General features: G+C 38.2%; 1 protein-coding gene across 3 annotated transcripts in view; it reads right to left on the bottom strand.

Annotated features, from left to right (window-relative positions):
* The window catches only part of SCN1A (sodium voltage-gated channel alpha subunit 1), a 183,095-nt gene that overhangs the window by 70,777 nt on the left and 93,781 nt on the right, over window positions 1-18,537 (bottom strand). For 2 of the 3 annotated variants that reach the window (XM_070803859.1, XM_070803866.1), the window contains exons 1-2: window positions 2,639-2,728; window positions 583-711 (exon numbers count right to left, since the gene is read on the bottom strand). In XM_070803859.1, the coding sequence (XP_070659960.1) occupies window positions 583-711; window positions 2,639-2,718 (209 nt within the window). In that variant the 5' untranslated portion in view covers window positions 2,719-2,728. Of the gene's footprint in view, window positions 1-582; window positions 712-2,638; window positions 2,729-4,831; window positions 4,951-18,537 lie in introns of those variants that run through there. The other variant, XM_019971663.2, reaches the window with a different exon arrangement.

The raw sequence follows: 18,537 nt of genomic DNA, 5'->3' as shown, positions 1-18,537 counted from the left end.
TAGGAAGAGTCAGAGAGTATGCTTGTTTGTAAGCCTTAATTGTGCATTTGTTGATGACATAACCATTTAATAGCAAATATATATTAAGAACCTTATGTTTTTCTATTAGTTTGTTATGTCAAAATGTTTTGATGTTTATTTTCTATTATTCTACCTAAGAAACTGGGGAGAGTGCATGACGTGGGTAAGGTCAATGGACATTTGCAGGGCCAGTAGAGGGTTTTTTGGTTGTAATTTTTAAAAACACTTTCACAGATATATTATAAGTACACTTTTGCTTCCATATTAGTGTGTGTGTGTATATGTGTGAATGTGTGTGTGTACTGTTGAAACAGCAGCATGTATAAAATTTGCTGACAATGTTTGTTATGTGTGAACATTATAATTTCAATTACTGCAAAGCCTTTATGCCAAAGTGAAATGCCTCTTTGACCTCTGTTGCACTAAATTAAAATCCAGAGCTTAAATGTATAAATCACACAGAAACATTCTACAGTTAAAGCAAGCTTATTCTTTAAAAGCATGAACACTTGTAGAAGCCAAAATATATCCTATTTTGAAGCTTCCAAGAAAAACACTTACGCAAATGTAATGACAGTGAAGTCGAGCCAGTTCCATGGGTCTCGAAGGAAAGTAAAATCTTCTAAACAGAAGCCCCTTGCAATAATTTTTATAAGTGATTCAAAAGTATATATTCCTGTGAAGGTGTACCTGGAGACAAGTATCCAAAAAGAATGAATAAACTAATCACTTTCTTTCATGACATATCAATTTCTTAACACTCTCTCATTATGTTAATAACAAACATTTAAAAAGGAATCATGCAGGTTAAAATTATTTTCATGGAAATAAAACATAGTCTGAAATTTAAATTCAACTCCTTAACGCACACAGAGTTGTTTTTAAATTGCCCTAAGGGTAGAGTGAGAAATACATACTGTATAAAGTGTATCTGAAATGTCTTAGTATTGACACAAATGAATAGAGCCTCCTGAGAATTATCCAGTACATTCACATGATGGAGTAGCTGATCAATAATATTGTGGAAGCATAAAATTATTTTCCTTAGAAAGTAAAATGCTTAATTTCAATCATGTTTTATGACTGAGGGAACATGGACAAATTAGTAAGTCTTAAGTTTTCCTCTTTTTTCAAGATAAGCTAAGTTAACTTAGTTGGGAAAAGAATTTTGTTCATGCCAAATGGATAATTCTAGGGTCATCAGAGGTGAAAATCTAATTTTGAATAAAATATTGAGACAGATTGGAAATCCAAAATTTAAACGACTTAGTCAGTTTAAATGAGAAGAAATTTATAGATTTCCAACTAGAAACTTAGATGTTTTCATCTTCATCTCAGAAGTTGGATAATGAAATCACAGAAACAAGGATGACTTGAGACCTGTGGGCCTCACACATTAGTATTAATACTTAAGCAATCCTTTGTATATAATTTTTTAAAAATTTCCCTCAGAATCTCTGGGCTTTCCTAGTGGCTCAGCTGGGAAACAATCCACCTGCAATGCAGAAGATCTGGGTTCGATCCCTGGGTTGGGAAGATCCCCTGGAGAAGGGAAAGTCTCCCCACTCCAGTATTCTGGCCTGGAGAATTTGATAGCCTGTATAGTCCATGGGGTTGAAAAGAGTTGGACACGATTGAGCGACTTTCACTTCTTCAGAAACTCTATCTTTTTATTGGTTCTAACCTGGAAGTGTCCAGGAAGGGAAAAGGCCCTTAGAATACCCCCATGGTTGTTGTTTTAAGGGTCAGAAGCCACAGAGCAATAGTGGTCACCACGCCAGCCATGAGAACAGCCCCAGCAGCACTTACCACATATCTGGCCTCGCTGTCCTCAAAGTATCCCAGAAGAGTCCATTAGAACAGTTAGCAATGCACTTGGTTTCTGAAAATGCTACTCTTTTATTTCAGTATGCGTGTGTGTGTGTGTGTGGGGGTGTTAGTTGCTCAGTTGTGTCCAACTCTTTGTGACCCCATAGACTATAACCCGCCAGGTTCCTCTGCCCATAGAATTCTCCAGGCAAGAATACAGGAGTGTATTGCCTTTTCCTTCTCCAGGGGATCGTTCCAATCCAGGGATTAAAATCTGGTCTCCTGCATTGCAGGCAGATTCTTTACTGTCTGAGTGACTAGGGAGGCTCAGTTAGCAGAGCCCTCAGTTTATTAAATATTCAAGTTTGAAAATCCCAAATTTCGGGATTTTTTTCCCAGCAGATATTTTGGTTGACCACATTTGAAACCAATATGGGCCTGGCACAGAGTGGCTGTGCCTGATGGAAGTGTAAACTTGGTGAGGCTTCATAGTATGTTTTTAGGGCATGTGGAAGACTCACTGAATTAATCTGGAAGTTAACTGGAACCAAGGTCTACCACATTGGTTCCTTTCTGTGATAACTTTCACCATATTTGCTCTGGCCACTGTATATCCTAAAGGAAGAGTGATGAGTGTACAAGAATGATGGGCTTCTGGTCACCACCAAGTACACATGGAGAGATATTAAATCCTAAATACATATATATAGACATAGATATACATCTCTATGTCTATGCAACAATACACACACACACACACACACACACTTATACATACTCACATAGGTGGCTTATAAGTTGAACTTACTCTACATTCTTTGTCCAGTCGGGAGGGTTACTCATTGTCATAAACACACAGTTTGTCAAAATAGTGCACATAATTAGCATGCTGAATAATGTAGGTTATTGTTAAGGAACACACAGAAGAAAACCCAAACCCATGTATTATATTATATAAAACTAACATTGAAAAGCTCAACCTGCAGTTTGGCCAGGAATCAGTGACAAACATACTGTGGGCAAATTATCTAATCTCTTTAAATTTCATTTTTCTCATCCTTAAATTTATATAATAACACTACTCTCACAGAGTAGTTGTATAGATTGAATGAGATAATGTACGAGAAAGCTTTATAAAAGTATAAAGTGTGGTTTTTGCTACTATTATTAAATCAATCTATTTATTCCCAGAAGACCTTATTGGGAAAACTGTGGGCATTCTGGAACTGCATAGATTTGAGCAGAGAGCACTGATGTGAACTAATTTAGTTGATTAAAATAGTGAATTGCTGAGGAAGGCACATCCTGGCAGAATTATAATTTCTTAAACACACGTGATACAATATGGATGAATATATTATAGTACGGTGTTAAATGTCAGGTCGCTTTATTTCAAGTGTTTGTAAACATATAGCAGCATTGGATAAGATTGAAAGTGAATATTTCAAAGTCATGCCTTAGCATGATAAAATTCAACATAAAGGTGATCTTAGCAACATGAAAATGACTCGGGTAAGTCACTCAACCTCTCTGTGCCACTGAACTTTCTAGTGTCTCCACTGAATTTTACGCAGTGGAGCTAATCAGATGTGGAACTCATCAATTTGAGGTACAGATTAAATGGGATAATATGTGTGAGTTATTGGAATAGGTCTGGTTAGTAGCTATGATCTAAATGTTAGTGAAACAAATGACTAGGACCTAACAGAATTATGGAGCTGAAAGGGACCTTGAAAAACAACTGTTTAATTCCCGTATTTTAGAAATTAGAGAAATAAAGCTAAAACTTTAGAGAAATTAGATAACTTGGCCAAGGAGTAAAACACAGATTTCTTGCATTCATATCTAACATTCAACAACAGTCAACAGCCAAAGCAAAAATTTTCCATAAGAGAAAAAGAAAGTTTTCATCAAATGACCACACGATGGCACTAGGAACACAAACTAGGATAAAGAAACCTCCATAAATGTCAAAGCTCGGGACATGTAAAAGTTATGTTTCAAATCTTTGAAATTCACTAATACCATACTTATACCATAAGGAATCTCTTATTATCAGTTTAAAAATAGAGTGGAATGTTAAGTTTTTTTCTACTTACAAGTAGATGATAGTTATACCAGTAATGGTATAGAAGATAGAGCAGATGATAATTATAGATGATAAGTAGATGATAATTATACCAGTAATTCTATATTTATTATTGCCAAAGCCATCAAATGAGACATAATCAGAAGTGAAGGCTTTTGGCCAAGGAGTAGGAACAGATAAATTTAGTTGCCGAGTCCTTTTTTTTTTTTTTTTTAACACCAGTGAGAATCACAAAGCTAAATCCCTGAAGACCTTTTGGAAATACAATCCCTGCATCTTTCATTAACTTTCAGAGTCTTTACTAAGCAATCAGTTTTGCACGGCAGAGTCATAATTCAATGACTTCTATTTGAAATTCAGCCAGTGATCCAGTACTTCCTTCACGAATTTCATTAGGAAAGTTCAAAAACTAGCTACATATTGGCCAGAGCCCCCTGATCGTCTCCAGTGGAAATTATGCTTAAAGGTTAACTCTAAGGTACACTAAAATGCTTTATATTATAGACATGGTTATACTTGGCTCTGGATATAGGTTTGGTTTTCTTACTATTATATCAGGATTCCATGCAAATTCCAGAAAGTCACAAACTTTATACAATATTGTAAAAATAAGTCTGTTTTACACTAGATTTGTAGGATGAGTAATTTTAGAAAGAGATATATAATGTTAGAATTTGATATATAATAGACTGAAATATACATATAGTGTGTATATATAATAGTAAAGACTGTAAATTTCAGTAACATTAATGTAATAAATTTTAAGAAAATGCTTATATGACAAAAGGAAATACAAAATGAAAATGATAAAAACCACAGAATATGACATTTCCCAACTTAATCTTACATTTAGCTACAAAGCACTTATAGATTATGTACAAATAGCTAATATCGATCACTTGAAAAGGATATGAATGTACCAAAATCTTAATAGCTATTTTCCTAAGAGGATTGAAGGGAGTTAAAATGTACAGGGCAGAGGTGGCACTGAACCGGAAGATGGCCTTCCCTTTATTCAATACTATAAAAGTCTGTAAGATAGGAACACAACACAGAAGTATAAAGTATCAACCATTTAAACTCTATTACCCACCTTCTGTTATTTGTCAACATGAGTTATTCCAGTGTTGCAACTTTTTGATGTGTACCATAAGGACAAACTGTTCCAGGCTCTCTTAACTAGAAACAATATCCAGTGATATCACTTACCTTTGACTTGATACTGCAGTTTTATTGTTTATAAGATAGTTAGCCAAAATAATTTATTTTCTTTCTTAGTATTTTAAATATCTAAGTTAAATGAAAGTCTCAAAAGGGTTCACATTTCATTCTACAGATCCTTAAGACACTGCAGTTCTTTTACAGTGATTTCAGCTTTCTCATTTTGATTACCTTGAAAATTAATGATGTAGAATGCAAATCATTTAATAACACTAATACTTTTTGAAATATTCTTTTACCATTTCTCCTGATAAAAAATCACTCTGTTTATAATAGGAAATAGAAACAGCCACCACTAAACCCACTCTTGGGTTAGATGGATGTAAACCAGTGATTGATTTCTGGAGGCCAAGTTCCCTGGAGAATATCTGCTGACTAGAGTACTAAATTCTGTATTTGGATTTCTGAGTTAGCTGACACATTGAATTCCAGTCCCAACTGATTGCCTATTTCATGTAGTGCTTTGTTAGCATAGAGGAAAAGATCAAAGACCCTGAAAAATCCAGGATGCATGGATGTGAATGGAATTGGCATTCCAAAATTTAGCCATATTTGAGCACAATTAACGGTATGTAGACAAAACAACAACAAACAAAGCAGCAATGTACAACCCTGTATCAAGGATTCTTACTCATTGTTTCTTAGGACCTTTATATATATTCAAATAGCCTGGGGGTGATGAAAGGAAGCCTATTTCTCTAGGAAAGCCTATTTCTTTATGAAGAACATATCTTGGGAAGGGAACTACAAATCTTTTAAATTTAAATTCACCCATTCTTTCAAAAATTCTACCCCCTTCTAAGATGCATAGATGGAAGCCAGCATTACTACATAGCAAGCATTAACCTTATGCTTACTTTCTAGTAAGAATCTTTGACAAGTGTTTATTCTGTACGTTTAGTCTTCAGGTATTCACAGATTTCTCAACTCTTTTTCCCTCTATTTTCAGGGTTTTCTAAATGCAAGCAATCATTCCAAAATATTTACTGAGATATTGTTTGAAACTAGCACTTCCTGGCTGGTATGGGTACAAGTGCCCTAAATGAGAGCTTTGAACCTGGTCCAACCAGTGCTGGTCTCCAACTTTTTCCTGATCTGCAACATGACACTGAGAGTAAGTATTCAGAAATGTGTCTGACAAACTAATTTTACATCTGTTGCATCTAAAAATAAAACAGAAGAGTGTATTTTGTGGGTCTGTTTTTTCAATTTTCTGAAGATTAATTTTATTGTATTTTATAGACTAGCCACCTCATCTTCACAATAGAGAGTTTGAGAAGCATTGCTCTACATGGAACTTTGACTCCATGTTTCCACTTTCATCTCTGATGGACTATGGGTCAAGAATACAAAGAAAACTGTATCATCATATCCATTTGTAAGAGGTAAGAGTTTCACACGTGCTTACTGGAGGAGCAATCACCTGTGTCTATAGTACTTTGTGCCTTTTTCTCTGATTCGTTCAGTGCCCCTGTCCCTAAATGACATTGTGATATCATCATACAAAGTGCACAGACTTGTGCAATGCAAATGCTTTTGCCCTAGGGAGTACACACATGCAAGGACACAGCAAGGCCCTGAGTGAGCTAATTCGGGACCAAATATGGTCCACCTTGCAAACCTCTTGCCTATGCTTCCTCTCCCCAGAATTATGCTGAGTAAACCCTAGTAGAAATATTATGGGCTGGGAGTGGGAGAGCCAGTAAAAACATAATATAGGATATATTTTTTAAAAATAAAAATACCCTTGTTTCAAATAATATTACAAGCCTAATTTTGGAAAGGGCTTCCCTGGTGGCTCAGTGGTAAAGAATCTGCCTGCAATGCAAGAGATGTTGAATTGAATCCCTGGAGCAGGAAATGACAACCTACGCCAGTATTCTTGCCTAGGAAATCTCATGGACAGAGGAGCCTGGTGAGCTACAGTCCATGGGGTCACAACGAGTCGAACACAACTTAGTGACTAAACAACAACAAACAAATTTTGGAAAAGAAGTTACAGTCCATATGGGGCTAAATCATGAACTTGGAGAGGGGATGAAGATGATCCTGACTGTAGCTCAGTGGATAAGAATAACAATGCAGCTCATCCTGAGGAGATGCGACCACGCACAGAAAAGATCACCTGTGACTCCGGCTGTGTAGCCAGCCTCCAGCCCAAACCGTGAGCAGACCTAACAAAAGAAGAAGTAGAAAAGATAGAGGAAGGGGGTGACGAGGCCAAAGGCAAAGCTGCAGAGGCTAAATGAAGGGTGTAAGAACCTCTGCCCTAAAGACCATGAAGAAAAAGAAGCAAGACTCTGAAATTGAACCAGGAGGAGCCCAGAAAGGCACAGAAAAAGAGCCAGAACTCAGCAGGGTACAGCTAACGAACGCCACAGCACCCCTGATGCTGAGAAACAATTCTCAAAAGTCCTTACACATAGAGAAAGTAATACTTTGACACAAAAGCTAAAGGCAAAAGGACATAATTCTCAATTGTTCAAGACAGACAGGGACTTCTACTGATTTTAGGATATTTTCACTTATTTACTTACAAAATTCAAAGAATGTATTTTTAACTTCAAAAGTTAAGAAATGTGTGCACACTGTGTAAGTGCTTACAATTAGAATGTATAATGAAATTAGTGAGGTTTTACTATAGAGCAATGCTTGTTCTTTAATTTTCGCCAGCAGTATAGAGAGATAAGACGTTCTTGATAGAGTTCCCAGGAAGCTGACTATGAGATCAGCATTAAGGGACCATTTCAGGGTTTCTTCTGTGAGGACTCTGTCGTTCCCAGGTTGAAACATATATATTTACATACAATCTACACAAATATTTCCTTAAAATGTTTATGGATTCATTTTAAACTGCTGACTTACAGAGAAACCTAATTTTAGAATCTTGAATCTGTAACCATTTTTATGTGAGTAAGTTCCATTTAGAACTTCAAATTTACTATTTGTAACTAATTTCATATCTATTTCCTCATCTATCTGTATTCATCCTCCTTATATTTACTTGCACATCCAAGAAGCCAGACATTTAGTTTGTAAGTATTAAGATTAACGAAAGGATGTGTGTGCATGTGCACCCTCAGTTGCTTGCTGCTGCTGCTGCTGCTAAGTCGCTTCAGCCGTGTCCGACTCTGTGCGACCCCATAGACGGCAGCCCACCAGGCTCCACCGTCCCTGGGATTCTTCAGGCAAGAACACTGCAGCGGGTTGCCATTTCCTTCTCCAATGCATGAAAGTGAAAAGTCAAAGTGAAGTCGCTTAGTCGTTCCTGACTCTTAGCGACCCCATGGACTGGAGCCTATCAGGCTCCTCCGTCCATGGGATTTTCCAGGCAAGAGTACTGGAGTGGGGTGCCATTGCCTTCTCCCTCAGTCACTAACTTGCCCCCAAAGACTCTCAAATACACATTGCCCCAAATAATGGTATTGATGGTACTGAAGGGAGAAGAGAGTAAGAAGGGAACACTGTTACCTACAAGTAGTCAAGTAACTCTAGAATTTTCCAACATAGAGATATCTGCTTTTCTCATTTCACAGGTAAGGGGTCAAAAAGAAAACAGCAGGGAAGGTAGACAAGATGTTTCTGTACTTTAAACTGTATAAACAAATATGTATGGAGAAGGAAACGGCAACACACTCCAGTATTCTTACCTGGAGAATTCCATGGACAGAGAAGCCTGGGGGGCTATAGTCCATACAGTCCCTGGGGTTGCAAAGACTTGGACACGACTGAGTAACTAAAATTTTCACTTTCAGGCAAAATGTTTCTGTACTTTAAATTGTATCAACAAATATGCAACTTTAAGCAAAGCAAGATTTATAAGCTGTTTGACTGAGTGACATTTTTAACTCTGCCCCTAATTTTTTATTGTATAATACACCTAACATAAAATTTACCATTTTAACCATTCTAAGTGTACAAGTTTGATATTGACGTTTTTAATGAATGTACTGAATGTGGAAGTGAGAAATAGATTTAACGGACTAGATCTGATAGATAGAGTGCCTGATGAACTATGGACGGAGGTTCATGACATTGTACAGGAGACAGGGATCAAGACCATCCCCATGGAAAAGAAATGCAAAAAAGCAAAATGGATGTCTGGGGAGGCCTTACAAATAGCTATGAAAAGAAGAGACGTGAAAAGCAAAGGAGAAAAGGAAAGATATAAACATCTGAATGCAGAGTTCCAAAGAATGGCAAGAAGAGATAAGAAAACCTTCCTCAGCGATCAATGCAAAGAAATAGAGGAAAACAACAGAATGGGAAAGACTAGAGATCTCTTCAAGAAAATTAGAGATACCAAGGGAACATTTCATACAAAGATGGGCTCGATAAAGGACAGAAATGGTATGGACCTAACAGAAGCAGAAGATATTAAGAAGAGGTGGCAAGAATACACAGAAGAACTGTACAAAAAAGATCTTCATGACCCAGATAATCAGGATGGTGTGATCACTGACCTAGAGCCAGACATCCTGGAATGTGAAGTCAAGTGGGCTTTAGAAAGCATCACTATGAACAAAGCTAGTGGAGGTGATGGCATTCCAGTTGAGCTATTTCAAATCCTGAAAGATGATGCTGTGAAAGTGCTGCACTCAGTATGCCAGCAAATTTGGAAAACTCAGTAGTGGCCACAGAACTGGGAAAGGTCAGTTTTCATTCCAATCCCAAAGAAAGGCAATGACAAAGAATGCTCATACTACTGCACAATTGCACTCATCTCACACACTAGGAAAGTAATGCTCAAAATTCTCAAAGCCAGGCTTTAGCAATAAGTGAACCATGAACTTCCAGATGTTCAAGCTGGTTTTAGAAAAGGCAGAGGAACCAGAGATCAAATGGTCAACATCCGCTGGATCATGGAAAAAGCAAGAGAGTTCCAGAAAAACATCTATTTCTGCTTTATTGACTATGCCAAAGCCTTTGACTGTGTGGATCACAATAAACTGTGGAAAATTCTGAAAGAGATGGGAATACCAGATCACCTGACCTGCCTCTTGAGAAACCTATATGCAGGTCAAGAACCAACAGTTAGAACTGGACAAGGAACAACAGACTGGTTCCAAATAGGAAAAGGAGTACGTCAAGGCTGTACACTGTCACCCTGCTTATTTAACTTCTATGCAGAGTACCTCATGAGAAATGCTGGGCTGGAAGAAGCACAAGCTGGAATCAAGATTGCCGGGAGAAATATCAACCACCTCAGATATGCAGATGACACCACCCTTATGGCAGAAAGTGAAGAGGAACTCAAAAGCCTCTTGATGAAAGTGAAAGTGGAGAGTGAAAAAGTTGGCTTAAAGCTCAACATTCAGAAAACGAAGATCATGGCATGGTCCCATCACTTCATGGCAAATAGATGGGGAAACAGTGGAAAGAGTGTCAGACTTTATTTTGGGGGGCTCCAAAATCACTGCAGATGGTAATTGCAGCCATGAAATTAAAAGACGCTTACTCCTTGGAAGGAAAATTATGACCAACCTAGATAGCATATTGAAAAGCAGAGACATTACTTTGCCAACAAAGATCCATCTAGTGATCATGTATGGATCACTAGTGGTCCATTTTCCAGTGGTCATGTATGGATGTGAGAGCTGGACTGTGAAGAAAGCTGAGCGCTAAAGAATTGATGCTTTTGAGCTGTGGTGTTGGAGAAGACTCTTGAGAGTCCCTTGGACTGCAAGGAGATCCAACCAGTCCATTCTAAAGGAGATCAGTCCTGAGTGTTCATTGGAAGGACTGATGCTGAAGCTGAAACTCCAATACTTTCGCCACCTCATGCGACGAGTTGACTCATTGGAAAAGACTCTGATGCTGGGAGGGATTGGGGGCAGGAGGAGAAGGGGATGACAGAGGATGAGATGGCTGGATGGCATCACCGACTCAATGGACATGAGTTTGAATGAACTCCAGGAGTTGGTGATGGACAGGGAGGCTTGGCGTGCTGCGATTCATGGGGTCACAGAGTCGGACGCGACTGAGTGACTTAACTGAACTGATCTTAACATTCTTTAAATCTAGTTAGTTTAATAAAAATTTCATCAACATATCTACTCAGGAAAATTTTTATTGCATTAAGTCACTTCAATAGAAAAGAAAAATTTCAGAATTGAATGTGGAGTAGAAAAGGCTGATACAGTAGTATCCAGCTAAAAACAGACTTCTTTTTTTTTTTTAAACAGCCCAAGGCTGTAGGAAATTCATGAAGTCATTTTAACCTGAGAATAATACTGTGCCTCAGAACAAATTTCAAGACAGCATTTTGACTGAATTGGAAATGAGATGTTATATATAAAATGCCACTTTAGAGACACATTTATAGGAATGTAACTCTTCATATACTAAGTATTGATCAGGCTTGTCACTTATCTCTTCTATGTATAGCTACTAAACTCAAGTAGCATTTACTAAGTCCCTATATGTTAAGCTGTTAATATGTATGAGTGTTTCCGACACTTGGAAAGCAGCCTAGACCTAATTCTCAGTCCAATTGTTAATTCAGTTTACTTCAATGCAGAAGATGTGTGTCAACCATTTAGCACAATATTCACAAAGTTCTGTGCTAAAGTTTGTAGGGAAACCAAAGACCCTCAAGAAACTTGGAATAAGTAGTAAGTTATTACCCTAAGAAGCCTCAAAACTAGTAAATGTTCAACAATCTCTACGGACAGAAGAAAATCTAGAAGTATTAGTGAAAGTTTACTTAGACCAGAGCTACCAAATAGAAATACTACGTGAACTACAAATCTGAGCCACATATGTGATTTTAAACATTCTAATACCCATATTTAAAAAAGGGGGGGAAAAAGAGATGAAATTAATCTGAATAATATTTTCTTTAACCTAATATATCCTATATATTATCATTTGAGGATGAAATCAATATTAAAAATTATTGAGATAATTTACCTCCTCTTTTCATACCATTCTAAATCTTCAAAGACTGAACATGCCACATGTCAAATACATTTCAAGTACAACAGCCACGCATGAATGCTGTCCACTGAATTGGGCAGCACCAGCCTAGGTGTAAACCATTTGTTGTACTGCCAGGTCATACTCTCTTCAGCAAGCTTTGTTAGGTAAAAATCCATTCCAGCTTTAAAGAAAACAACAACAAAAACCCAAGCAGGTTAACACTCCTGATAATCAAAGTTTAATAGTCTAGAAAGCAAAATGAGGAAAATACAATACACTAAACTTGGGGCTTCTCAGGTGGCACTAGAGGTAAAGAACCGGCCTCCCAGTGCAGGAGATGTAAGGGACACGAGTTCGATCCCTGGGTCAGGAAGATGCCTTGGAGAAGGACATGGCAACTCACTCCAGTATTCTGCTTGGGATATCCCATGGACAGAGGAGCCTAGTGGGCAATAGCCTGTGGAGGCACAAAGAATCAGAAACAACTGAAGTGACTTAGCACGCACTCATGCACTAAGCTCACAGAGGTGTTGTGATTCTAATTTAGTAGGTCAGATTGTGATGTCCAGTGTTCTGTACTTTTAATGAATAACTAGGGTGATCTGCAATAGGAGGACTATGAATCTGTTTTTGTTATCAATGCTTATGCTATGCACCTGCATTGAAATCTTTCCCCTTTATACATTGCATAGTCAATAAGACTTAAGTCAACTTAAGTTATACTAGTTTGGTAGGATTATTGTTTATGAATCTGTACTTGTTAACTATTTAGTAATCCTTCTTGTCTCTGAGACTTTAGAAGATGATTTATCTTTTCCCTTCAGGATGAACACTGAATTTAACAAACTATAGTTTCCCAGTTCCCTTAAAAACTATGTCCATTATCTTAATATTTCTTTCAATCTAGGTGTTTTCCTTCTTAAATAGTTTAAACCTAAGGCCCAGCTTTGTGTTTATCTAAACATTATTTAAAAATTGCCAAATAAAAAGATCAACGCCAACTCAATTTGCCTGCTCTTATAGTAAATGTACTGGAAAAAGCAAAAGAAATAACAGAGGAAGGTGAGCAGTGACCACGAATAATAGAAAAACAGAATATGCTATCGGTCGATTACGTTTATTCTTTAGCCTCAAAATTTAGAGAGGCAATTTTCAACATGTACTTATACTGTAATCCAAAAATGTGCTTGGAGGTCAACTGTTCGGAACTCTGACCATCTTTTCCCAAAGAAAGGATTTATATTTACACGTAGATTCAAAAGCCTATGTAATTCCTAATGAAATAGAATTCTATGTAATGACAGCGTGGAACTCTATCACTCTTTATAAGAAATCATCGCTCTAAAAGTGGTAACAGATTTCTAAATTGGGCAGCAACTCTCTCCCCACTTTGATATTACCCTGGCATTCAAATTAGGGAAACTCCCTGGCTCTATCTTCTTCGAGAAGTGGGGTCAACCTTTTTCGAGCTCTAAGCTGTTGGCTTGAGAAGAGGTTCCAGCAAGAAAGGGCAGAATGATACCACATGGCAGAAGAGATGCTTCAGAGCTTTGGGTATAAATAATTGCATAGAAAGGCAAGAGATTCCCATTAGTACATATCTCTGGGGACATCTTTCACTGTGGGCCAATTCCTTGGAATCTAATTATATTTTTTCCCTATGAGCTATCTAAATTATCTCACCTACTTCTTTGCCTTTTTTTTTTTTTAAATAACCTATGGATTCAGGCCAAGATTTCCCTCATTTCCTGGCTCACTGAGGGATGGAAAGCTTTCTCACAGGTTCTCTTCCTGATTCCAAAGTGAGTGAGCAATAATTTACAAAACGTTTTCTCTCCCAATCTCATTCTACTTTTCTGCTTAGATGAGGAATAACCAGCCTAAAGAACAATCTGTGAACTGATGCCTGCCCATGGCCCACCAAGCTTTAATATCCAGCCCTCATTTAATTGTCTTGAAGCCAGAGATCACAAACCAACACCCCACAGTGGCTAGACAGTGCAAGAGACATGCTAATTTCTGGTATGCAAATCAGTGATGCCAGATCTGATAGTGTGTGAGAAACCTAAATATTCAGGTTTACACATGTTTGTGCAATCTTCTGATTTATAAATCTCAGACACTAATTCAAAATTTTAAACAGTATTGCATGAGACAAACAAAAATACATCTGCAGGCTCAAGGCCTCATAGTTTTTTTTTTTTAATTAATTTTTGCTTTAAGTTAATGCAAAGGAGAAAAATATGTACCCAGAAAAGAATCTGTAAAATTGCTTGTCCCTAAGGTTTACCTGGGTAGAATAGTTGCAGTGGGGCCAGTGCTAGAGATGACCCCATAATTGGTCCCCAACTGGATTCTCATCAGTTAGTTACAGATGCTTCTGCCTCTGCCTCAGACGGAGAGAAAAAATTATAACCACCAGTAAATTGATAAAATCTGGGGGTCAAATATTTCTCATCCCTGTATCTTTAGCCTATAACATGGTTATGGTACATAGTCCATGCTCAGTTAATTTTTCATTGACAGAAAAGGACTAATTGGCCCAGTTTTATTGCAGATGTTGCTGTGTGAAGAATTTGGGCAAATTATTCCATGTCAATTTCTTCATCTGAATGGAGAAGATTATAATACTACTAACCTCAGGGTGGTTTAAAGGATAGAAATGAAATAAAACATGTGAATCTCCTTAATGAATTCCAAGTGCCATATAAACACAAGGATTAAAGGATTAAAAATGTAAGTATCTCTGGTTCTCAAATATATACACATACAAACACTTGTGTATACAAACTCAAATATATACACAAACACTTGTTAAAACTTATGTGTTTTAACATAAGTTAAAACAAAGCAGTGCTAATTTTCACATTGGAACTTTGCTGCTCAGTTTCTTTCCTCCCAAATTTCATATTCAAAAAACAATGCCATCCATTTGCTCCCATCTAATCAGTTCAGTTCAGTCGCTCAGTTGTGTCTGACTCTTGAGACCCTATGAATTGCAGCACGCCAGGCTTCCCCGTCCATCACCAACTCCCGGAGTTCACCCAAACTCATGTGCATCAAGTTGGTGCTGCCATCCAGCCATCTCATCCTCTGTCGTCCCCTTCTCCTCCTGCCCCCAATCCCTCCCAGCATCGGAGTCTTTTCCAATGAGTCAACTCTTCACATGAGGTGGCCAAAGTACTGGAGTTTCAGCTTTAGCATCAGTCCTTCCAAAGAACACCCAGGACTGATCTCTTTTAGGATGGACTGGTTGGATCTCCTTGCAGTCCAAGGGACTCTCAAAGGTCTTCTCCAACACCACAGTTCAAAAGCATCAATTCTTTGGTGCTCAGCTTTCTTCACAGTCCAACTTTCACATCCATACATGACCACTGGAAAAACCATAGCCTTGACTAGACGGACTTTTGTTGGCAAAGTAATGTCTCTGGTTTTGAATATGCTATCTAGGTTGGTCATAATTTTCCTTCCAAGGAGTAAGCGTCTTTTAATTTCATGGCTGCAGTCACCATCTGCAGTGATTTTGGAGCCCCAGAAAAATAAAGTCTGACACTGTTCCTATCTAATACTTAAGCATTATGTCTCCAAAATGGATTCTTATCTCATCCATTATTCTTTGTCTTCATTGTCAAAAATCTAGACCAGACGTCTATAAAGACCCCCAACTTGATCTTAAAAGCAAAAAGTGAACATCGTCACTTCTCTACCCAAAGTCTTCAGAGAACTATTTTTCCCTTAAACATCAAACTCTTGGAGCTTTGATCTAGCCCCAAGCCCATCTCCCCAACCACATCTTACTTTCCTTTTACTTATTACAGTCCCAATATATTACATGTCTTCTTACAGGCTGTTCCCTTCCCATGGAAGACTTCTCTCTTCTTTCTACACTTGAGATCCCAATTTAAATGGCATTTCTTTACAGAGGCACACAATTCATGTTACCTGAAACTGTCCTCTTTGGAAAAAAATGTGGAAAAAAAACTATTAAAATTTGATGGGAAATGTAATTTTCTAATTAATTTAGGAACTGATCTAGAGCCACTGAGTCTCAAAGATATTAGTTTTTATGAAGGCAGGCCCTGATTGAGTAGAAGTAGTGAAGCAACAAGTCAGGTTTGGGAAATACTGCCAGCCGAGGAGATGAGGAGGACAGCTTCACAGTGGCCTGTGTGGAGAGGCAGGAAAAGTAGCAACAGGCTTATTTAGATTCCATCGCTGGCTTCTCTTCATTAGTGTGACAACTGCAAATCCAGAGTAGCATAGCAATAAGCCATAGAAGCTGAAGGATCTGGTTTGAAATCTAGTCTCTGTTACTTAATAGCCCTATGATCTTAGGAAAATTACTTTACCTCAGTTTCATCATTTTAAAATAAAGATAAGAATTATCTTGGAAGGGCATGTTGGTTAAATAAGAACTGTAAATTTCCTAAAGCATAGACAGAGCTTGGCTTTTGTTTATCTAGCACACCTTTGTCACAGTCTCTATCTCTTCCTTTTACAGAAAACCGCTGCCTCACTGTCTAGCCACATGGTTTGGGTGGAGCTGATCCATCCCTTGGCAACACTGGTTAACATGTGACACTGATCTAGCCAATGAGATCATCACAAATCCTTGGCTACAGTGGCTGATTCAGAATAGGTTATGTGACCTAGTAAAATGAATTCCAGGAGAAGTTTTGAAGAAAAAATGAGTTCTTTGGAGTTACTAGGCTGTAGAAGTTAGTTTTGTGCTAAAGTGAAGAAGTGAAGTGAAGTCACTCAGTCGTGTCCAACTCTTTGCGACCCCATGGACTGTAGCCTAACAGGCTCCTCCCTCCATGGGATTCTCCAGGCAAGAGTACTAGAGTGGGTTGCCATTTCCTTCTCCAGGGGATGTTCCCAACCCAGGGATCGAACCCGGGTATCCCACATTCCAGGCAGACGCTTTAACCTCTGAGCCACCGGGGAAGTCCCAGTTTTGTGCTATCAATTTTTTGTCCATCAGTTTTGTGCCACTGATGGCTATTTCTACCATCTTGTGGGAAGAACCAGCCTGTGAATGCAGCTGGCATAGGTGGAAGCAGAGTGAGAAATGCAAAAGGACTGTGTCCTGATGACACTGCGTTAGGTACTGGATCCTTTAATATTAAGACCAGATTTACCCTATACACACGTTTAGTTGTTTGATTCTTTGTTTTAAAAAACTATTTTCCATTGAGTTTACGTCACTTTCATTTTAAGTTTTACTAATATGGCAGGTACTTGATAAATGCTAACCATTATTTAACTACTGCTCTCATCAACTTGGGATTGCTTCTGAGCCAGAGACAGGAAGGTGACAAAGAAGAAAGGGACATAAGGAAGAAACAAACGGTGGGTAGGAGAAATATCTAAAAGTGAACTATAGTGCTCTAAAACTAAGGGAGGGAGAGCCTGGGTGACTGGTAATTTTAGGGGCGCTAACTGGTCAGCAAACACCCTCTTCCAACAACACAAGAGAACACTCTACACATGGACAAAACCAGATGGTCGACACTGAAATCAGATTGATTATATTCTTTGCAGCCAAAGATGGAGAAGCTCTATATAGTCAGCAAAAATAAGACCAGGAGCTGACTGTGGCTCAGATCATGAACTCCTTACTACCAAATTCAGACTTAAATTGAAGAAAGCAGGGAAAACCACTAGACCATTCAAGTATGACCTAAATCAAATCCCTTATGATTATACAGTGGAAGTGAAAAATAGATTTAAGGGACTAGATCTGATAGACAGAGTGCCTAATGAACTATGGATGGAGGTTCGTGACATTGTACAGGAGACAGGGAGCAAGACCATCCCCATGGAAAAGAAATTCAAAAAAGCAAAATGGATGTCTCAAGAGGCCTTACAAATAGCTGTGAAAAGAAGAGAAGCAAAAAGCAAAGGAGAAAAGGAAAGATATAAACATCTGAATGCAGAGTTCCAAAGAATAGCAAGCAGAGATAAGAAAGCCTTCCTCAGTGATCAATGCAAAGAAATAGAGGAAAACAACAGAATGGGAAAGACTAGAGATCTCCTCAAGAAAATTAGAGATACCAAGGGAACATTTCATGCAAAGATGGGCTCGATAAAGGACAGAAATGGTATGGACCTAACAGAAGCAGAAGATATTAAAAAGAGGTGGCAAGAATACACAGAAGAAATGTACAAAAAAGATCTTCACGACCAAGATAATCACGATGGTGTGATCACTGACCTAGAGCCAGACATCCTGGAATGTGAAGTCAAGTGGGCCTTAGAAAGCATCACTACGAACAAAGCTAGTGGAGGTGATGGCATTCCATTTGAGCTATTTCAAATCCTGAAAGATGATGCTGTGAAAGTGCTGCACTCAGTATGCCAGCAAATTTGGAAAACTCAGCAGTGGCCACAGGACTGGGAAAGGTCAGTTTTCATTCCAATCCCAAAGAAAGGCAATGACAAAGAATGCTCAAGCTACTGCACAATTGCACTCA

The sequence above is a fragment of the Bos indicus genome, chromosome 2 (genome assembly GCF_029378745.1).
Source record: "Bos indicus isolate NIAB-ARS_2022 breed Sahiwal x Tharparkar chromosome 2, NIAB-ARS_B.indTharparkar_mat_pri_1.0, whole genome shotgun sequence".
Taxonomy (NCBI): domain Eukaryota; kingdom Metazoa; phylum Chordata; class Mammalia; order Artiodactyla; family Bovidae; genus Bos; species Bos indicus.
This window is presented reverse-complemented; position numbering and strand designations above follow the sequence as displayed.